This window comes from Corvus cornix, chromosome Z (assembly GCF_000738735.6).
Source record: "Corvus cornix cornix isolate S_Up_H32 chromosome Z, ASM73873v5, whole genome shotgun sequence".
Classification (NCBI taxonomy): domain Eukaryota; kingdom Metazoa; phylum Chordata; class Aves; order Passeriformes; family Corvidae; genus Corvus; species Corvus cornix.
Genome location: NC_046357.1, coordinates 29,835,729 through 29,857,064, shown reverse-complemented (window position 1 = coordinate 29,857,064; position 21,336 = coordinate 29,835,729). Strand labels below are relative to the sequence as shown.

The following is a 21,336-nucleotide window of genomic DNA, read 5'->3' as shown; positions in this document are numbered from 1 at the left end:
TGTTTGATGTGAATTTACTTTTTAGCACCAAGTGTGTTGAACAACGTAATAGATAGGACATGTTCTGAACAGGAGATCTCTGTTGTCCTGTTAGGTTTCTGTTTAGTTTTATTAAATCTTGAGTGGTGCAGATCCTGAAAAACTGGCGTGGTTGGAAGAAACACCAGTCTGGTTTTGGTTCATGAGTGGTTTTGTATGAGTGTTCTTAAGGCATTATCTAGGAAGATTCCTACACTAGCAGGGCTCTTGTGGGCTTTTCTTCCCAGATGAAACACTGCTGTGTCTGAAAACAATAGGCAAGAAGTAATACTGACATTTCTCTGTCATCAGTGAGTTCCCTGTCCTACTCATGTGTAAGGAGGCAAAAAAACTCCCAAATGTGGGTTCGAGTAAAAAAGCAAGTGAATGCATCTGAGAAAAGAGTAGCTGCTAGAGAGGAAGGGGAAGTTTGGAGTTAGGGTTGCTTTGAAGGGCAAAGGAGCACAGCTTTGGAAACAGACTCCTGACAGAACACAGTGTCAGAACACCGCAGCATTAGGGTGCACTGTGTTGTGGCATACTGGTGTGTGTAGTCCTGGAGAAGGGCTGGATTGGGCTACCTGGGAGCTGTGACACAACCTAGTCGATGGGAGCCGTCACTGCTAATGACTCTGAGAAAAGTGGGAATGACACTAGCTCTCAAACACCACATGTCCTATTCTTAGGAGGCAACTTCATGTCAGAAATTGTTAGTTAGAAAGTTTACAGATGGATCAAAAATATCATCAGGATAGCATTTTTCCTAAGATGATCAAACGAAGAATTTGTAGGAGTACATGTTTATGAGAGTTTTTTTCTTTTGTCTGATGGATTTTGACACAAGTTTCTCAATGCCAGCTTTCTTTTCCTTGCATATGAGTTTGGGAGGAGTATTTTAATCCTTTCACATGTATGAATACTTTAAGAAATCCTGTAGAAGCTTTATGGTGTGGGATGTGTAGAATATTGCAAGGGCTGAGTATTTGCTTTATGTTACTTATTCTGTGTCACAATCCAGAGTGAGGTAATCTCTGAACTCTTTTATCCTTAATCCAGTGTCAGAACACTGCATAGACAGAAGGCTTGTGGACCTGCATCTCCGATTTTAATTTAAGAGGCAGAAGCCTAAGGAGGTCCAGTAGGTGTTGCCTGACACTGAGAAGGTGCACACTGTCAACAGTGTAATGATGCAGGAGGGAGGCATACTTCACCAAACCTTTGGGGTGGGTAACAGTAATGAAATTTAACCCAGGACTTTATATATGTTGTGTTCGCATTCAAATTTAAGTTTTAAGACTAGACTTTGTAGTGCAAGTCTCATGCCTATGCTATACAGACCTTCTTGAGGGTTTGTTGTTCAAAAAATGGAGTTGAGTCACTTAGGAATGCCTGGGAAAGATCCCATTAGTCCTTAAGTACAGCTTGTCAGAATTTACCTAGCTTGGGCAGGGTGAATATTTTAGCCACTTGAATTATTTTTCCCTGATTACCTGCTGCTTGTTTTGTTTCTGTCACAGTTCTAGCAACTACTCTAGGCAACTATTGTTGTACAATATTGTTTGTTATTTCCAAAATTGAATTTGGACGAAGATGATTCACATCCCATTATACCTCTATAGTCTTTTGCAATGGAGCTTTTTGCTTTGGTGCTGAAAGTTGCAGACCAGAAGTCAATATATTCTTGCATTTTTCCATACAGACAGTTGCTGGTTGATACCAGTTGCACTGTGGCTTTTTCACATAATTTCTGAAAAGCATTGTGCTGTGTAGACCAGGAAAACTACCCAATTACTCACTTCTGAGGCCAAAGTTTAACATGCCCATAAGATAAATCCTGACGTGCTTTGTTCTTGTTTCTGTTCATTTCATCACACCCCAGAGCCTGCCTGCTTATCTTGGACCATTTTAATCTTGACAGTCAGACTTATGTAATCATGGTGACTTTGTGAAAATTCTGAGCTCTTGGCAGATAGCTCTGCTTTTGTCAGGAATCTTTTAGCAAATGTTTATCCAGGACACTTACCCTGACAGTAAGTGTGTGTGTTGGAACTTCTGTGGGGAAGGTGACCTGCCCTGGCCTTCAAAAAAATTGACTATCTAGGGCTCAAAAGTGCTAAAGAAGACAGGGCTAGCTGTTGGAACACTTGTCTACCTTGTTCACTGAGGTGATCAAGAAATTTTTTAGTTGGTCTAAAAGGTTTGAGTTCAGAGATACTCTCATGGCTTTTTTGCTTCACAAAATCCTGCAATACCTTTTTTTTTGTCCATTCCAAGTGGTAGTGATGGAGGATACCATTAATAAAGCTTCTGCTATCCAATTTGAGCTAGCATCCCACTGACTTCATATCGTGATTGACTGCAGTTACATTTTGATGATATAACACTTTTATTTTTAAATGTAGGCAGCAGGGGAATCTGAGTAATAAAGACATGTAGTACAGTGGACAAGTCTCAGAGCTAGCAGAAGAAAGTAAGAATCTTTTCTTCTGGCTTTGGATGCATTGAAACTGGCTCAGAAGTCCCCAGGTTAAAATCTTCCATATTTTGACAGCAACAGCTTACCTGATATAAGATGTCTTGCAAATCAGTTGAATTTAGACAGCCACTTAAAATTCCTGAGGGGTTCTTGTTGGCCTGCAACAATCCTTTTCAAGAACAAAACAAAGAGAAAAACAAAACAACCCCCCTCAGATACTTTCTAGTCTTTTGTTCAGAAGTGCCAAACACTCAGCAGCTTCCTGATTGCATTGGCAGCAAATCGGTTTTCCTGGGTCTGAAAATCAAAATATTTTAGATTTTTTTCACAAAGGCAGCTTGGTGTGTTTGCTAAATTGGGACAACTGGTCATTTCCTAATGTGGACAGCCAGGGAGGTGAATGGAGGTGCCATCTGGCAGTGGATCCAGGTGACTCAGTCCAAGAATATCATCTCAGGGGGTTTTCACTGCACAGCTAGTGGCTTGTAAATTCCCATCCGACCTTGGAACATGCTATTTTTTCTATGTGGCTGAGCTCACAGTTACTATGAAGAACACAGATTTAGGCCTGTGTCTCACTATTTGAAAATTTTGTCAGCTATTCCTCTTGGAAAGCTTTTGCATTGAGAACTTCCAGCCTTTTATCTGCTTGAAACCAGCTAGGGACCATTCCAACAGTTCTTGTTTGAGGTTTTTCTCCACAAGTCTAACAGTATATAACAACATATAAATATAATGTGAATTCTCCCTTTCACCCCTGTACCCATGGAGAAGGTCATCTGGTGCTCTACTGTGCTCCGTTGGGAAGCCAGAACCTTCTCTTAAAGATGCTTCTAGTGGCCTGCAACATAAACAATGGTTCAAATTTGTTGTTCTGTTTGGAACATCAGCCAAAGTCCTGGCCTAATTGTTCTATTGAGTGGAAAAATATTTTATCAGTGCTGAGTGTTTTATATGGAACATGGTTTCCCAGCTGGCAGAACTTCAAGAAAATCCAAAGATCTTGTTGCATGGTTACCAGAAGATGTATGATAACTGTCTGGGCCAGTTCATAACGTTGCAAAGTTAGGTCGTTTACTCTAGTAACCTTACAGTCTTGATTTACTCATACTTACAGGAATCACACAAGTAATGTTTTGCATCAGTTTTGCAGAGAGAGGGGGAAGCATTCCAACCAATTAAAAATTTGTGTTCTGAAATATTCTAAGTTTCTAAGCCTCATTACTTCTAGCAATCTTCCAAACTGTTGTTGAGTTTAGTCCTCAGCTATACATGGCCTGTGGTAGAGAGTTAAAATAAAAAAAATACTGAAGGCAAGTGGGGACTTGCCTTGGAAATTTTCTTTCATCTAGCAGCACTCCAAAGAGCATCTGTGAGCACTGAGTGAAAAACATGGCGGCTAAATCCCAGGTCATCAATACCAAGTTTATTTAGTTTCTGTAATTGTGGGTCAGGAGGATAAAAAGTTCTTCTAAATGTTGTCCTTGAAACCGTGAAAGGTAGGTAGTCTTTGGCAGTTTTACTACTTTGTCCTTACAGTCACAAACACAGTGAAGTGTCATCATTTCTGCTTTTTTTTTTAATATGCTTTTGACAGTTGGAAAGCCAAATTGTTTCTAAGAGAATTTTCCTCTATGGATGTTAAAAAGTGTAAAAAAAAAAAGGCTGTTTAACTAACCTCAATATTTTAGTTTTGTTTCAACTACATTTAAGAGTATCCAGTGGAAAGGAAGGAGGAGGAAGTGGACCAAAGCAACTATTTTAGTAGAAGATTATTTCAAACAAACAAACAAACAAACAAAATGCCAACTAAAACATCAATTGCAGATGTTGAATTTTGAAAGTATAGCTAGTCTCAGCCCAAGAAACCCTAGTTTCAGGTTTTTTGCTTTGTGACTTGGTTATTCTTTTAATACAGTCCTGAGATGGTTCTGTAAAGTGTTTTATGAAATAAATATTGGGCAAAAGAAAGAAATGATTGCTACTAGTGTACTGTAGAGTTCTGTAAATTGGAAAGCGAGCATAATCTAAGAGAAATCAGGATTGTTAGTAATTCCTTTTCATTTGGATCATTGTTCCCAAATAGGATTTTGAAGCTGGACATTGCTAACTGAAGAAATGCTGAGTAGGAGACAGGTAGGAATTCTAAGTGTAGTAGGTTGTAGATGGGGTTTTTTTGCCTTTGACTTTGCTTCAGGACTGTAGAAACCTGAAATTAGACAAAGAACTAGCCCCCTAGTTCTATTTCTTGGGGTAAAAATGTATCTGGTGAAGATTTGATATGTGAAGGTTTTAGAAAAAAATTTGCTAACATTTAGAAAATCTTTAACAAAGACAGAATTTTTTAAAAAAAAGTTTAATCCATCTCTAGTAATGTGCAAATATGATCCTTGACCAGTTCAAGGATTTTCTGTATGAGAATGCACTTCATGACAGCTTGGGAGATTCCTGCAGCACACGGAGGAATCCCAATAAGCTTAGGTGGAGAGTTCCTCCACTGCAGGTTCATAGCCACATAATTGGCCCTATAAAAGATGGGAGCAAGTTCCAGCAAGGTCTTGGAGGTGTCCAGATGTGAATTACAAGCCACTCTTAGAAAGGGGAACAATCTGTACCACTGCTGGCCTTATCCACATTCAGCACACAGTGGGGCATTCATTTCTGCTGCTGTCAATGGAAACATAAAAATTACGTTTTACACTGTAAATCAGTGTAAATTACTCAGACAAAAGGCTATGTATTAGTGCAGTCTGTTACAAGTAAATGGGTTGCACTTCTTCCAGCAGTGCTGTAAGTAGTGTTCCTGTGATTCAACATTATCAACCATCCTCCGGCAATAAGAAGAGAATGAAAAATTCATTCATTGCTTCTCAAGCCTTGTTTTTATAGCTCCTAGCTGAAAAAGGGTTGGTTTGTGTATTCCCATTTAAATTCCAGATAACAGCTGAAAAATTTCAGCGTCTTTTGTTTGGTTCTGGAAAGACACACTACAAGAATTTGGCATAAGATGTGTTAGTGTGAGTTTGTTAACAGAGAGAGAGATTAAATTCTTCATATTTTTACCTGTGTCAGCATCTTTGTGTCTGAGTTGAGGCAAACTGTATGTCATCTAAGTGACTTGGATGATCCTGCTACAGAAAAGGTGCTCCTTCTACGAAAACACCCAAATATAAATAATACAAAGCCCATAGGAAATATGTAGCTCATAAACAACCTAAAGTAGTTTCCATTTCCTTTTGTTTCATTGACTTCTATTGTTCGTCTCTTGTCCACTGGGTGGGCACCTTACACAACCTGTCTCTGCTAATGGCTTCAATCCAGTCTTTCTCACAGAAGTGCTCCAAGTTTTTCTCTCCATTACTAAAGCAACAGCTCTGAAAGTGACTTAGACTGCTCTGAAGGCTGCAGATGGTGGGTTAAACCTCCTTTTGCCGTTTTCAGCCCATGCCAAAACCAGACTTCTCCCACCTCTGTGTGCAGGCTGGTGTTTGCAGGGCTCCTCATGATAGGTGGTTTCAGGTTTCCAGGCTCTGGCATTGCCAGTCCCAACTTTCTGTTGAAGGCTCACCAGACTTCTAAGGAACTGCATCACACTTGAGCAAGAAATCCTGCTTTCTTCTCAACACTTGGCCTCCTGATCATTACCATGACAAAGGAGGATTATTGACTTTGATAGTCATGATGCTTTTGATTTAAGGCCTGCTTTGATTTGGGGCAGTAGTGTTCATTGGCCCAGAGAAGCAATGGTCTCCTCCACCAATGGGCAGGTGAAGAGCAAGGAGAGAAACATGCTTTTGATAAGGAGGAGAAAAAGGGAAAGAATTGGCTGAAGAGGCTGAATGGAAGCTGTAATGGATGCAGTTAGTCTCTGGGAAGGACCCAAAACCAGCCCATGATTCCTTAAGACAATTAAAAACAAATTGTTCGGCTGAACGATCCCAGAGCAAGGAAGATGCTCCCCAGACTATAATTCAAGGGGCTGAATGGCCCTGAAAAACTGAGAGCAGAAAGAAAAAAAACCCTGAAGATGAGGCAAATGATGGAACAGATGTGAGCGCTTTTGTTGGGAAGACTTGGAGGCTAGCGGGATGGCGATAGGCTAATTTGAAGTGAATAATGCCAGGTTCCTTTCATATGCAGAATAGCACTTTGATCCAATGTGGATGAAAGTACTGAAAAGTGGAGAGGATGGCAGGGGGTCTTTTGTCTTTGACAAAAAAGGCATCTGCCAGGCTCTAACTCCCTTTTCCCCACCCCCTTAGCCTAGCAGGCCACTCCAACAATGCTAGCAAAGGGGACAAGTGTCTTCTGACAGCTGAAGAAATCTCCAGGAGGAGAATGAGGTTTGCAGCAATATGTATACTAGAGAGCTTAATCGATTTTTTCCACGGTACAAAAAGGGAGAGGGTTGGGGGAAAACAGAGATCACAGTGAAAATGGGAGGTGGGAGATAAAAAATCCCTTTCTAATAAACTTGTTACTTTTGTTCTCCAAATACATCTTTTCAGAAGATGCTTTGATGCTAGTATGAATACACTTAATGGAGCAGAGAAGGATAGAGTTGCTGGATGGGGTGTGTGAAATAAGGAAGAATAGTTTTGTAAGGAGGATGAATGTAGAGTGATTTCTGTGGATTCCAGCACAGGAAAGATCTTGGAAGCAGTAAAATAGTGCAATGCAAGAGATATCCGCAAGACAGACACACACTTTCTGTACCACCTGCTGGAGGAGCTCAGATCAACCCAAATTCTTGGGTTTGATTTCTGAGCAAAATTGAAAATTTCTTTTAAACCTTTCCTTATTTGCTGTTTTCTTAACTACTTGGAATTACTAGCAATGAAAGGACTGCAGGATCGAATGGGGATTTAAGAAGGCAAGCAATATTTGTGCCTAGTAAATATAGCAGTTTCAGACCAGGTGCTGATCTGCTTCCTGCTTCTCATGCTCTGTTGACTTTCTTCAGCTTTTCACATCTGGTAAACAAGACTGGGATCCAATTTGCAGAGTTCGATGCCTGTGGTCTTCCTTAGGCATCACTTTGCACCTAGTCTGATGTTTTCTTTGAGAAGTAATGACAGATAATGAGTTATCAACTTCTGAGCAAGACCCATCTCAGTAAATTAAATCCTTCAAGAACAGTAGGTTTAGGAATCTTCCCTTTTCCTGAGACCCTGACAATGTTTATCCATTACTATTTACTGAAGATAACCTTCTCACCAGGGCAGAGCTTTAAGCAGCACCTGATACTGCAAACAGTTCCTGCCCCTTTACCCCCACATCCACTTCTCTTTCTGCCGAGGAGTTTAAATTACCCCAAGAAGGTAGGAATGATACAGGAATTGAGAGGAACTACCACATTGCTTTGAGAGGCTGTACACTCATGCTGATGGCAAATTGTAATTCTGTGTGGTTGTTCAGCAGCTGTGCCATCATTCCCCCTTCAGCAGATGCCACCATTCTGTTCAGACCAGCTGATGTAGACAGTATTTTTGACAATAGCATTTTCTGTGCCCCAGCTGTGCAAAGCCTGATGCATGAATTACTGTAACTCATTAGGGAGGGTTAATTGTCAAGGACGTTGATGCTCTTTCCTCTCTCCCTCACAGCACCAAGGTGGAAGCCCACTCTCTGGGTGGGGGACTTCAGGTGGTTCTTTTGTGGCTTCTCCCTCATGTACTATGTGCGGTGATAGGTTGTAGGTCTAGATCTGAGTGGGGAAGGATATTGCTCGTGGGGAGGTCTGACCTGTCAGGGAACAGCCCTCTGTAGTTCTCCATGCCAAAGAAAAACAGCCCATGCAGTGCCACACAAACCACCAATTGGGCCATGGAGTCCAAGGCAGGCTGCTGGATGCTCTGTCCCCAGGCAGTTGTGGTTAGGATGGGATGTAGGAGTCTTGAGCAGTGAGCTGGAACACTCTGTTCTTTGAGTTGAAACATGAATAACCTCATGGTAAAGGGTCTTTTCTGCTTTCCCATTTGGGCAGGCAAGCCCTTCAGCTGCTGCTGTCCTGAAATTTCTTCCTGTGTCCAGTATCAACTCTCACACCTCCAACCAGAAAGGTGTACTCTTAGCAAAGGCCATAGAGCTGCCAAAGCTGCCTCACCAGGGCAGTTTTGTGTCATGCCAGCAGTAAGAGATATGGAGGGAGAGGTGGTGAGTTGCCTCTATTCCCATGAAATGTGTGCAGTGATTCTCCATCACTGTGAATGTATGCTGTGCTCTTGGGGCAGATTTATGTAGCTCTTCGCAGCTTACTATGTGCTAGTTTCTTATGGCCAGTGGGTGGGCATGAGGAAGGAAGATGCCTGTGTGGCTTGTCCTGGCTGCTACAGCCCAGGCCTAGTCTGTTTGGAGGCAAGACTGAACCTATTTCACCTGAAGCATGTGGCAAGGGAGGAGGGAAGAGATCTGTGTGGACCTGAGGGTGGCATGCAGAGCAAGTGACAGCAGGAGTACAGGCTGCAGAGATACAGCAGTGAGAAGAAGATTGGCTTTTTTCTCACATCTCACCCAGGCTGGTGTTTTCTCCCCAGAAACCCATTACCCTCTGCTGGTTTGTGTTTAGATGAAAATCAAACAGTAAAGATTGCAAAGCCTCTTTGATATGCTTAATCTACATTGAGGCAGAGCTGCCTGACCAGCTCAGGAGGCTGTCACATTTCCTGACTACTCTCTGGACCGAGATTGTCTTGTCATTGTTTCAAAATCTGGAAAAGGACATACTGCTTTAATGGTAAATATTCAAGGAGATGGTGTCAAATAGCTTAAAAATAGGCTATTCCCATGTGTAAGTGCTTTTGGCTGGACTGGTTGTACATACAACATTTTGCTGGCATGACCTAGCAGTCATGGCTGTAGAAATCCCATATTTTCAGCATGGATTTGGCTTGTCTCTCAGTGAATGTTGTCTGGTCATTAGCATCCACTAGGAAGTCTCTTAAGCCAAACAAATGGAAAACAATGACTTTGGAGTATGATAAACCCCATCCCGCATGCAAACTTTCGTTCAGACATAAAGTAGTTTCAATTTGGTTTTGTCCAATTTACTTTAAAATCTAACAGAGGTCCTTTGCAAGATGGCCACTGCTTTGTTTGATGTAACTTGCCTGAGTGTCTGCCTGGAGTTAATATTTTGGCTGAATGCAGTTTGTACCAACAAAGTGAATTCTTCCCCTTTTTACAAACATGAGGTGTGAGTGAATGTTGCTATTCACCCTCCCAGAACTAATGCTACATTATGTACTTTCATATTGGATTACGTACACAGTGATTTGGATCCAAAGAGGTAAGTCTAGCTGTAGTGGAGACAGCATGATTTCAAGTCTGGTAGAATTTGCACCTTTCTGTAGAAGACAGATGGTTGTGCTATGGGAGGGAAATTGCACCTGTTTGTTTCCACATCTGTTCTGTAATCCCAAAATTTGGTTCACATAGTCTCAGTACATTGAGTATGCTTACTCATGTGTGAGTTCCATAGTGTTGGCAACTACTTTCAGTTCTAGAGTGACTTGATGGTGTTTGAGGCAAATATCCAGGAGAAGTTAATTACACAGAGTAACCAGAGCTTAGAAAATAACACTTTCATGAGTAATTTTTTTAAAAATTCCAACCAATATATCTGAGCTTACTTCCTTTAAAAACAAAAATAATAGACCAGTAGGTAGTAGGAAAGCTTGTTACAGTTGTCCTGTTTTGGTGTGAAAACTGGTGGTAGCGTGCGTAAGCAGTGTGCTCAGAAGAGATGGTAGTGTTTTTCTTGCCAGGTGCTGAACAGGGGACTGCTCCCTGCACAGGGGACCATACAGCTCCATGTCCCACCAAAGGTGCCTATGGACATCCCATGTTCAGCCTGGGGAGTTTGTACCCCAAGGCTTCTTGCCTTTCTGGGGCTTGGTGACCACAGGCTGCAGTGGCTGGAGCAGCTAAAGAGAGATACAGAGATTCTGCATTGTCTGTTTGGCTTCAGAGACACCTGTTGCTCCAAAGTGCTCTCTTGTCCCTTTTACGTGGCTGCTGTCCTCAGGGGCTGTGCACTGCCGAAGGCAGGGGGCAGCTGGATCTGCAGCCAGTGTCTGGGTCAGGTCCTGAGGCCACTGCCTTGGGAGAGCCCTGCTGTGCTGGAGGTGGAGAGGCAGCCACATCTGGAGGGTGATCTTCTCCCTTTCCAGTGAACAGAAAGGTCCCTGGGGGTAGGAGCTGTGGCAGCCAGATAGTTTGCCTTGAGGCAAAGGGGATGATGGGAGTGTTTGCATTCCCAGGGGCAGGCTGAGGAGGAAGGAATGCTGGCAGCGAGACAGTCAGCTGGGAGAGACTGAATGCTGAGCAGCTGCAGGGAAAGCAGCTTCCTGCATCCTCCAACAGCCACCACTCTTCCCTGGCCTGCTCCAGAGAGCCATTCCTGCCTGAAATAGATGCGGTGTCTGAGAGGAGACACAAAGCAGGAAACAACAGCCCATGACTGTTCTAGCAGATGAGGAAGGAAGGTCAAACAAGGATAAGCCATGCTTAATTTAGGTAGATGGCTGAGAAACTACGGGGACAGGAGCCCATCAGGCCTTAGGCTCTGTGGTAGTCAGTCATCTAAGGAAGCAAGATTGCCCCTTCTTCAGCCTGGTCCTTTGTATCTTCCATATTAATCACATCACAGGCAAAACCCCATGGAGTTAAATGTAGTGAGTCCATTCCCTCTGAGCAGCTGGGATCCAAGCTGTGAGTACCTGCGGAGCCATTGGAGGCATGGGTTGGTGATGTCTAGACTGGCAGGCTCAGAGCAGGAGCAGCTTCAAAGAGCCTTCAGCAGGTGGCTGTGTGTCTGTGACCTTCTCATGGGACGAAAAGAGAACTTACCAGGAACTCTGTCTTTTCCTCCCTCTCCCCCTCCCTCAGGTGGTCTTTGCTTTGAATCAGACTCTCTTGCAGCAGGAGAGCCTCCGAGCAGGCAGTTTCCAGATCCCCTATACGACAGAAGACCTTATCAAGCATTACAACTGTGGGGACCTCAGCTCCATCATCTTCAACCATGACACTTCTCAAGTGAGTCTTGCCACCGCAGCCCTTGTACTACGCACATCTCCCTGTAGTGCTTGCCCCTGTCACACTTGTGCTCGTCTCTCCTCAGGCAGGCCCTTTATAGGTGAGGGCCAGGAGCATATTGCTGGCTCCCTGGCACATCTGCTTTCCTGAGCCTCCTATTCCAGGAGTCTGCACCACCTCAACCCCTCTCTTGTACACAGGCAGCAAAGGTGCACCTGGCTTTCCCTTTTGGATGTGTGCTGTGTTCCCTTTAGCATCAAAGCTCTATGAGTTAATAATTTACTTTCTTAAGGAACTTGTGGAATTGCACTAGCTTAGGTATGAGCAAACTTAATGCCAACAGAGAGCAACAGCAGGCTCTCTTGTGCAAGCAGGAACAGAGAAATGCACTCGTGACTTGGACGCTTGTGTAAGGCTGGGCAAGTTAAAAGCTTTTTAATGTCCCCTATCAGTATGATTGTGTGCTGTGGACAAGGCCCAAAGAAGAGAAATGGAGTGAAACAAAAAGATAGATTTAGACTGAATGTGAAGGAAAAGAGAGTTTCTGAGACCTCACAGACTTGGGTTTATGGAGATGGTTTCCTAAGCAGCACAGTGGAATGCAATACTAATCTTTAAACCATGACAAAATGCCCAGCAGGGACCAATTTGGCCTGTTTGGGCTGTTAGATTAACTAACCTCAGGCTGAGACATCAGGTCTCTCTGTTCTTGTCTGTGAGGTATCGCCTGGCAATTTGTGCACATCAGTGAAAACACAGGCTCTATCCTTACAGTGCTGAAAAGGTAGGTGTTGATACCTGGGCTTTCCTTGCTGAATAACCATTTTCCCATGACCTTTTGATACATACGGTGCAGAGCTGCAGAGTCATGCTAACCCTTCTCTGGTGCCAAGCTTTGCACAGGTGCTGCTGCCTTCATGTCCTGCACACCTGCCCGCCTGCAGGTGCAGGCATCCTGGTCATTAATACTGCCTAGCTTTTACACCATGCACTCCACACATAGATTTCAAAGGATTTCTCAGAGGAGGCCAGCATTTTAAGAGGATGCAGATGCTGCATCACTATCCTGTGGAGATGTTACAGACTGCAGACATTGCCCCTAGGTCCTGGGAGAGAGCAGCTTGTTCTGAGCAGCTCGTGCATTCTGCCAAGGAACAACTGTCCTTTACTTAATATGAGGGGGCTCCACCTCAGGGCACTTTCCTTGGCAGCAGAGCTGAACATTAATAGTTTGCAACACTGTCAGTTTATGTTTTAAGCAGAATTTCTCAGTAAGTTGTATTTGACTCCATGCTTGCCCAGTAGAGGACTACCTGCAGGCTCACCTTTGGACAGATGCCATAATAGTTTCTGAGTGGCTCCGAAGTCTGTTCATCTGCTGCCGCCGTGCAAGGGAAAGCACCTGGCTTACTAGTGGCTCTGCTCTCCAGAAACCACCGGTTGCAGGCCCTTTAGTTAACTGTCCCCATAACTGAATGCCTAAAGCTACTTGTCAAGAAGCCAGGATTGCTGCAACTGCAGACCCACGTTTTCTCTCCACTGGCAAGAGGTCAGGGTAGTGTGCAGGCACAGCTGTCCTGGGGGCCCCACGGATGCAAGCCAGCATTTTAAAAGATACCGCCAGGACTGGGCAACTGGAGGTGGTAACACTTTATCTCCTGACAAAATCTGGCCCTCTTTCTTTTGAAAAGTTTAGGGATGTTTTTTTAACTAGTTCAAATTGCATAGTTATTCTTTGGCAGCCTGAGGGCTCTGATACCAGTCAAATTCTCTTAGAAGAGTGTAATTATCACTATAGTTATGTCATACCTATGGCAATTTAAGAGTAGTTAAAGGCATTTAGGGGCAAATACTTTCTTCAGCTGAGCAGTCAGGAGTTAGGATCTTCAGTGTGGCCAAATGATAGTATTTGTTGACTCTGAATAAAAAAAAATCCAGCTGGTTGGCTTATGAAACGATGCATTGAGAAAAAATGAAGCACCATGTATTATTTTAAGTTTGTTAAGTTTTTTTTAGCTTGCTTTGGGTTTTGTCCTTTGTACTGGCTATGCCTTGAGGGATGAGGCAGTTGCCACACTCTGTGTGGAGCTAAAATGCCTGTGCATGATGGCTGCCTGTGAAATAAATCCCCCTTTCATTAAGACTTTTTTTTTTCTGCCTTAGGTCCCAAATTTTATTAATGCTACACTTCCAGCCCATGAACGCATTACTGCCCAAGAGATAGACAGCTACTTCCGCCAGGAGCTCATCTACAAGCGAAATGAGCGAATGGGCAGGAGGGTGAAGGACCTGCTGCAAGAGCACCCAGACAAGAGTTTCTTCTTTGCATTTGGAGCTGGTATGTGACTGTGGTGCCTTTCAAACTGAACTCGTCCTTCCCTTGTCCTTTAGAAGCATTTTGCAAATGCTTGCCTCAGTTTAAAGAAGGCTCAGTATTTTTACTGTGGTGGACATGGAAGTCAGCTTTTCCCTGATAGTTGTTCTCTAGTAGGAAAAGCTTTTCAGTATAGGAGACTGTTGTTCTTCAGTGTACAAGGAGCTCACTGTGCATGTGCTTGCAGACATGTTTGTTGTATGCAGAGGCAGAGATACTGAGTCAACTATAGTGCATGCACAGGAGGAACAGCTCATAGATATACACACGTGTTTATTGTCTGGGTAACGAATGCAAAAGGATAGCAGCGATAAATACGGAGCTGAGACGAAAGGCAGCACATCTGAGGTTGCACCAGTGCATGAATTAACCTTTCAAGGACACATGCAAAAGAAGGAATATGCCAAATTGTCTGACTCCAAGGGGCTCAATAAATGCAAGGGGAGAAGCAAGGCACAATTTCACCCTTCCTCTTCCTCCTGCATCTCCTTACCTCTTTCTCTGCACTTTCACAAGGAAGTTGTGTCTGCTACTATTTTGGAGCAGTGCAGTGGGCCTGGTTGGGGAAAACCTACTCCATTTTCTGCCTCTTAGCAGCCAGCAGAACTCTACAGGCACATCCAGCAGCACATCCAACTCAATAAGGTTAACATCTACACTTCAGACTAGGGCTGGATGGAGGGTAAAAACAGGATTGTTTTCCCATGGCTCCCATCCTTTGTTCTAGCTCCAGGGAAAGGAAGAAGTTAGGATTGGTGTTAGAAAAGAGAGGTGCTAATTCCCAGAGAAGTGTCACATCCCCGCCACCATGAGCCGTATGGCCTTTGGGAAAGGGGGAAAACTGAGACTGGTGTCAGTGTCCATGTGTGGTTTTCCAGTCTCAGTGCATACTGCTTTAGTGAGGATGGAAGATCTAGACAAGGCAAGGAAAATATTTAAACACTAAAAGCATTTGTATTCAGAGTCTGTGAGAATTTCTGTACTTGCAGCAGGGAGTTGTGGTTACAAACTTAGCATAAAAAGGGCCCAATGTGTGAGAGCCAGGACTTCAGGAAGGGTGGCTGACCATGTTTGTTCAGATGTGTGTGAAGATTGTAACCTGCAATCTTCCTGCACTATCTCTGCTCTGTCCAACTCGCTGTCACAAAGAACAGTGAAGCATGTCCTGGTTGTGTAGATTCTGGTCATACCTTTCTGTAGGCTAAGACCAGGACATTGCTGTACTCCACTGCTGAAGTTCTGACCACATTTGAACCTGCTGCACTGATGTTTCTGATGAAAGCATATGCCAGCTGCAAGTCCAAGCTGTGTCTGTTGCAGGTGTCTGCTCTTCTGTCAGGAGGCTAGTCGCAGATATTTGGGCTTTGGTTACTGCATCACAGCTTGAGTAATGAGCAGCCCTTGTAAGCAGACACATGTGGATGCATTGTGTCACTCTGAATCTGTCATGTCCCAAGAGCAGGATTCTTTGAGAGGAGGGAGCTTCTTCCCCTCCTTGCACAGACTCTGAATCCCAAGAGCTGCAAATCATGTCTTTAGATCGTTTTGTGTCATTTGTTTCCCCTCCCATTAATTTCTTTCTGTTCCTGCCCTTCTGCCCCAGACTGTCTTCACTGTCATTGGTGTGCACAGCACTGCCCCAGAGCCCAGAAGCACTGCAGGACCAGGACAGATCCCTGTCCTTCTAAACTTCTCTTGTTCTCAACTTTCATGACAGTCCTAAAATCCTTTCCCAGGCTTCCTGGAATCTTGCTTTTCTCTTTCCTTTTTTTTTCCCAGTTCCCCCTTTTCTGTGTCCTGATTGCCAGCATTTCTGTACTGCAGCACTGCCAGGAGCCTTGGGCCTAAATGAATACCCTTAATCTGTGGCTTATGTGCACATGGCTTGATCTCCAAGCACCTGGTGTGCTCTTCTCATGCTTTTCCATCCTACTTTTGAACCCAGACAGCTTCCCTGTCTTCTCTGGGGACTTTGGACTGATTTTGAAATTGTCTCTAATTACTTTCTGGCTTTGATACCAGTCTGTCCTCTGTTCTCATCTGCTCTTCCAAATAGTTCTGTTCAAAGGATAGTGCCAGCCTCCCACATTGAGCAGCATAATTCTTGATTACGCCCTTGTTTGACTGCATCAGGGTTTTTGGTGGGGTTTTGTTTGTTTCTTTATTTGTTTTGTTTGTTTCGTTTGTTTCTTATTAAGCATCTAAATGAGAAGTAGCATCACAGGATATATTGCAGAAAACAGATCAATTTCTACAGATTTCTGAGGTTTCCTGAGTGCATATTGCAATTATGAATGCAGTCTTTCATTGTTTTCCAGCAAGCTAATTTAGCCTTTTGCTTATGCAGATTGCTGTATGTGATAGATAATTATGTGGATGAGTTATTTTTATGCCAGCAAGCAGTGAAGATGAACAAATATCTTGTGATCAGTTTTAAGCATTGCTTGGAATTGTACTGCTGTTAATTACTGTAAAAAGGTTCCAGGAAAGTGCTCACACAAGGCAGGTTAGAATGAGTAGTAGGAAAAGGGAAGAAAAAAGAAAGGCTATAGGAATGGAAATAAGTCATGACTGTGTGGTGGCTTGCCCTCTTCTGACCACCAGTGAAGAAAGTATCTCCTAGCAGGAGCTTATAAACTGCAGGACAAGGTTGTATTAAAATGGTAGTAGGATATTAAAGGGTCTCCCAGTAAGAAGGGGAGAGAAGACTTTTAGTAGTTTTCTTTCCAGATTTTTTCACCATGTGTTTTATTTTTAAAACAGCTAGGCTTTTTGTAAGGAAAGTTCAATTTTTCCATTAACAAAAAAACATTGAAAAAACAACTTTTATCATCAATTTTATGGAAACAAGGTCATGGTTTGTGTGTGACTGTGGGATTACATATACCTTCTCATGTTATTTAAAATAATCTTGGTATTTTTATTTTTAATGGAGGAAAATCAGAAAATACTGATTTATTTTATATTCTAACTGGACTGATGGGAGGTGTAATACATTGCGCAAAAGAAGTAGTCTTCAAGACAAGTCTATCAAGACCCCTCTTCCTGGGTCTTGATATAGCTTCATGGCTATAGATGTTGACTTCTTATGTGGAATTATGTGTGGTAATTTGGGCCATAATAGATTTGATCATTAGATTCAGCACATTTTATGCCTTTTTTTAATCAATCAGGCAAACTCTCCTTATATTTTGTTGAAAGTGCGTCGCAGTCAGAGCTCATTTCTGAAACTATTTTTGTTTGGGAGTAATTTGCACCAAAATGGAGAACTAAAAAATAACAGATTTTGCTGAAAAGATCCAAAACACTTTGCTTCTGACCAGAGTGCAAACAAGGAGAGTTTCAAGCCAAAATAAGTCTGTTTGAGGGAATTAGAGGAAAGCATGGGAAGAGAGAGTTGTCAATGGCAGCAGCATTCCACTGTGTTCAGTAAGGATTTTATATTAATTGTGGACAGGCCTTTATGTATGGCGGCACCAGGGTTACAAGCCAGGCCTGCTCCCTGTTGCCAGTGGTTGAACTTGTGAAGCAAAGCCAGCTATAATTTTTCACCAGCAGTCTTCCTTCTATACGGATTTTCAATTTCTCTGAATTCTTGAGTGGCACATTCAGGATCTGGATGCTAAGCCAATGTAAGTGATGTCACATGTGATTTCACAGCCAGACAGACAGGTAATCCCATAGGTTTCTGGTTTGTCTAGGAAGGGAACTCTGACACAGTGAGAGCTGCATTGTCCTACTGTACTGTGGAGAGTTTTACCACTTGTCCAGGTTTTACAAGGGTGCCGCATGCTGGCTAAACCATCCCAGAATCAAGGGAAAGTTGATACTGACAGAGAGCTCTGGAGATTGTCTGGTTCATCCCTCTGCTCAGAGCAGGATCATATAGCACTTTTCCTAGGACTGGAGTATATGGGCAAGGATGAAGACTCCAGAATCTCTCTGGGTAATCTATTCTAGTGTTTAATCACTGAAGATACTTTTTCTTATGTTTAAGTGGGACTTCCTGTGTACCAGTTTTTGTCCATTGCCTCTTGTCCTTTCATGGGACACCACTGAGAAAAGTTCTACTCTGTCTATTTTGCAACCTCCTATCAGGCATTTATGGCATCAGTTATAGCCCCTGAGCCTTCTCTTGTCCAGGCTGAATAATCTCAGTTTCTCCTAGTGTGACACATACGCTAATTGTTTATCATCTTTGTGGCCCTTTGCTGCACTCTCTCCAGTGTGTCCACATCTCTTTTGAGCTGGGAAGCTCAGAGCCAGACACTGGACCCAGAACTATGTCACCAGGGTTGAGGAACAGGGAAGGGTATCTCCCCTCATTGTCTGGCAGCACTTGTGGCTGCCTTTGCCACAAGGACACATTTCTGGCTTAAGGCCTACTTGATGACCACCAAGACAGCACATCTTTTTCTACCAAACTACTCTTCAGCCAGTTGGTGCTCAGCCTGTTATGGTGCCTGGAGCTATTCCTGCCCAGGTGCAGAACTTGATTTGCTGAACTTTATGAGCCAAATTTCCCCTTATCATAAATCCATACTGATCACTCCCAACCATTGCTTATCCCTGACACATTTGGAAATGGTTTACAGGATAATTTGCCCCACCACCTTCCCCAGGAACAGAGGTGTGGCTGAGCATTTCATAATTCCCCAGATCTGTCTTCCTGCCCTTCTTGAAGACAAGAGTTATCCTTACTTTCTTTCAGTCCTCAGGGACCTTCCCCCACTTTCCACGACCTTTTAAAGGTAGTTGAGAGTGGCCTCTAGTGACATTAAGCAAGCTCACAGGGTTTCTCTGGATGTATCCTATAGGGACTTGTAAATGGCCGGTCTTTTTGAATGTTCCTTAACCTGATCCTTCTCCACCCATAGTGAACCTTCTTTACTCTGAACTTTCCCCCTAGTCATAAGAACCTGAGATTCCTGAAGGCTGGTTTGACCACTAGAAAAAGTAACAAAGACATCTAGTACTTGGCCTTTTCCTCATTCTTTGTCATCAGGTCTTCTGCCCCCTTCAGCACTTCATTTATATTTATCTAGTCTACATTTTACTGCTGACATGCCAGTAGAGGCATTCCATGTTCCCCTTGATGTTTCAGATTCACCTCTAGGTGGGTTTTTCTTCAGCATGGTCATTTTATTCCATTTTCTTCCTTTAGCTTACTTACAGTTTCTGTTGAAGGGGCTGAAGAATAACAGAGGGAAAAAAAGCATTGGGGGGTTTTTTTATGTAGGAGGAAGCATACTCAGTGGCTTGAGATCCTGACTTTATTTTGACAGACAAGGCCTCAGGTGAAACCAGGTTTCTGGGAGCCAAGTTTCAATTCCCTCTAGTCTCTCCTGCCTCTTTGAACAGTTGAGAAACTCCAAAGTGCCAGTTCATGAATAAGAAGTACAGAGGAATCTAAGATTCCTTATGTCCCTGTGGAAGAAATTACTGACTTCAGTGAGAGAGGCTGGCTGATTTGACAACCTCAGAAGCTGGTCCTCTTAATCTTGAGAACACTGGAAAATTCTTTTTTCTCTCAGAGCTATTTTTCCTTGTTGCTCCTGAAAAAAACACCATTCTGAGCCTTTAAAGTATAGTGGATGTTGGTAAGCCACCGTTAACGCAAAGAAAAAAAGGATGTTGGTGAGAACTTCTTCAGCTACCATTTCTTCTAATTACTAAAGGAAATAACAAATGTGTTTATTTGGCATTAGTGAGACCGTATGGAGTCAAACCTCCAGGGACTGACTGGTTTCTTTTCCCAGACAGAATGTGTTACCACCAATGGTTACCCCCGTCTGCTGTAGTCCACCAAATGGCTTCCTTCAGCTTCTCTAGGTTTCAAGGCAATCCTTGTGATGTGAGAGGTCAGTTTTGTGTCAGTCTTAGGTGCCACATGTGTTGGATCCATAGGCTTGTCTAAACCCTTTTCCGTCAATCCTTATTCATAAAAAGCAAAAAAAAAAAAAAAAACCTGGAAAAAAACCCCAAAAACCCAAGAAAACCAAACAAAAAGACCCAAGAAGAGAAACGCAAAAAACCGCTCTCAAAAACCCCCAAACAAACAAACAAAAAACAAACAAAAAAAAAAAAAAAAAAAAACAAACCAAAAAAACCCCCAACCAAACAAGCAAAAAACCATGAAACCAAAAAAGAATTTTCAGGGTAAAGTGGAACTGTGCTGAGTCTGAGTGGCAAGTTAGGTGGTACTGTTTCCATGTAGAGCTGTTCAGTCTTACTTCTTGAAATATTCTGTTCCATCTGGCATTTTTAGATGTGAAATTAGGCAAGAGGAACAAGGTTTACTGTTGCTGGGTTAGAAAAGGGGAGAAAGGACCTGTCAGGAGTGGGTGTAAAAAGCAGTCAACAGTGCTAAGCCCAGGATGTCTCTGTCCAGCTTATATGTATGTTAATACCTGTAAAACCAAACAAAAACCTGCCATGGGAATATGAAAGTTGCCCAGGGAAATGTGATACCACTTTGAAATTTAGTGGGAATTCAGAATCCACCATGGAAAATTTGAACCTGCCAGTTCAGTACATTTGGAACTGGAGATACAGGCTGCACAGGGAATGTAAATTTAGCCATGCATTATGTAAAAGATTTGAAATGTATAGTGAGGAAGTTCATTAAAAGTCTGTAAGAAGGTGAATATTTGTGGATCCTGGAAGAGGTCAAAAAAAGGTGCGGGGAGGGGCAGGAAGACAACATAGTGATAAAACAGATTTTAAAAACAGATTAAATGAGTCTTGTGGGGCCACCTCACTTCTCCTTGGGCTCAAAGGGCTTGCTGATTGCCTTCGTGCTTCTGTCTCTGGAATGCGGCATCGTTATAGCTTCCTTGGGTGGGAGGAAAGGCTGAGTGCCTGAAGGTGTGCCTGTACCTCTGTAATCTGAGAATGCCAGATACAACCCAGCAGTTTTGAGACTGTTTTTCTTAGTAGCCTCTTTGAGTCTTCAGAATGCTAATGACAGGGTTTATTAGAACAACAACCCCTGAAGGGGAAAGATAATGTTGTGTGGAGGCAGGACCCACATCCAACGCCCCAGGGTTCACATGAAGGGCATTGCTCCTGACATCTCTGACACGTGAAATGAAGAAAGCTTTGCATTTCTCCATTAGAGGCAGTAGCCTCTGTTCTAATATATTAGTGCAGCTGTCAAAATCAGCCAGGCCAAAAAATGGTACTGTTTCTCCTCAGGTACTGACAGTCTTCCTATCAGTGCTGGGTTGACCCATTACTGCTTTTACTGGGCAGCTAAAGTAGGAAAACTTCCATCATGTAATGTGTGTTTTGAGCTAGGGGGATTTCAAGTCCTTAGTAACTTTTTTGCTGGAAAAGAAGGAGTGGTGTGTGATGTGAGCAGGTCCAATGGCAGAGGTGGCTGTGAGTACTGTAGCTCAGATATGGCACTGGTAATTCCTTCCCTTACTGG

At 43.1% G+C, this 21,336-nt stretch overlaps 1 protein-coding gene across 3 annotated transcripts in view; it reads left to right on the top strand.

The window, feature by feature from the left end:
• Positions 1–21,336, top strand: part of LOC104689758 (metalloprotease TIKI1) — an 80,561-nt gene that overhangs the window by 41,868 nt on the left and 17,357 nt on the right. For 2 of the 3 annotated variants that reach the window (XM_039567548.1, XM_010400056.3), the window contains exons 3-4: positions 11,384–11,530; positions 13,694–13,868. In XM_039567548.1, coding sequence (XP_039423482.1) covers positions 11,384–11,530; positions 13,694–13,868 — 322 coding nt within the window. The remainder of the gene's footprint in view (positions 1–11,383; positions 11,531–13,693; positions 13,869–21,336) is intronic. The other variant, XM_039567549.1, reaches the window with a different exon arrangement.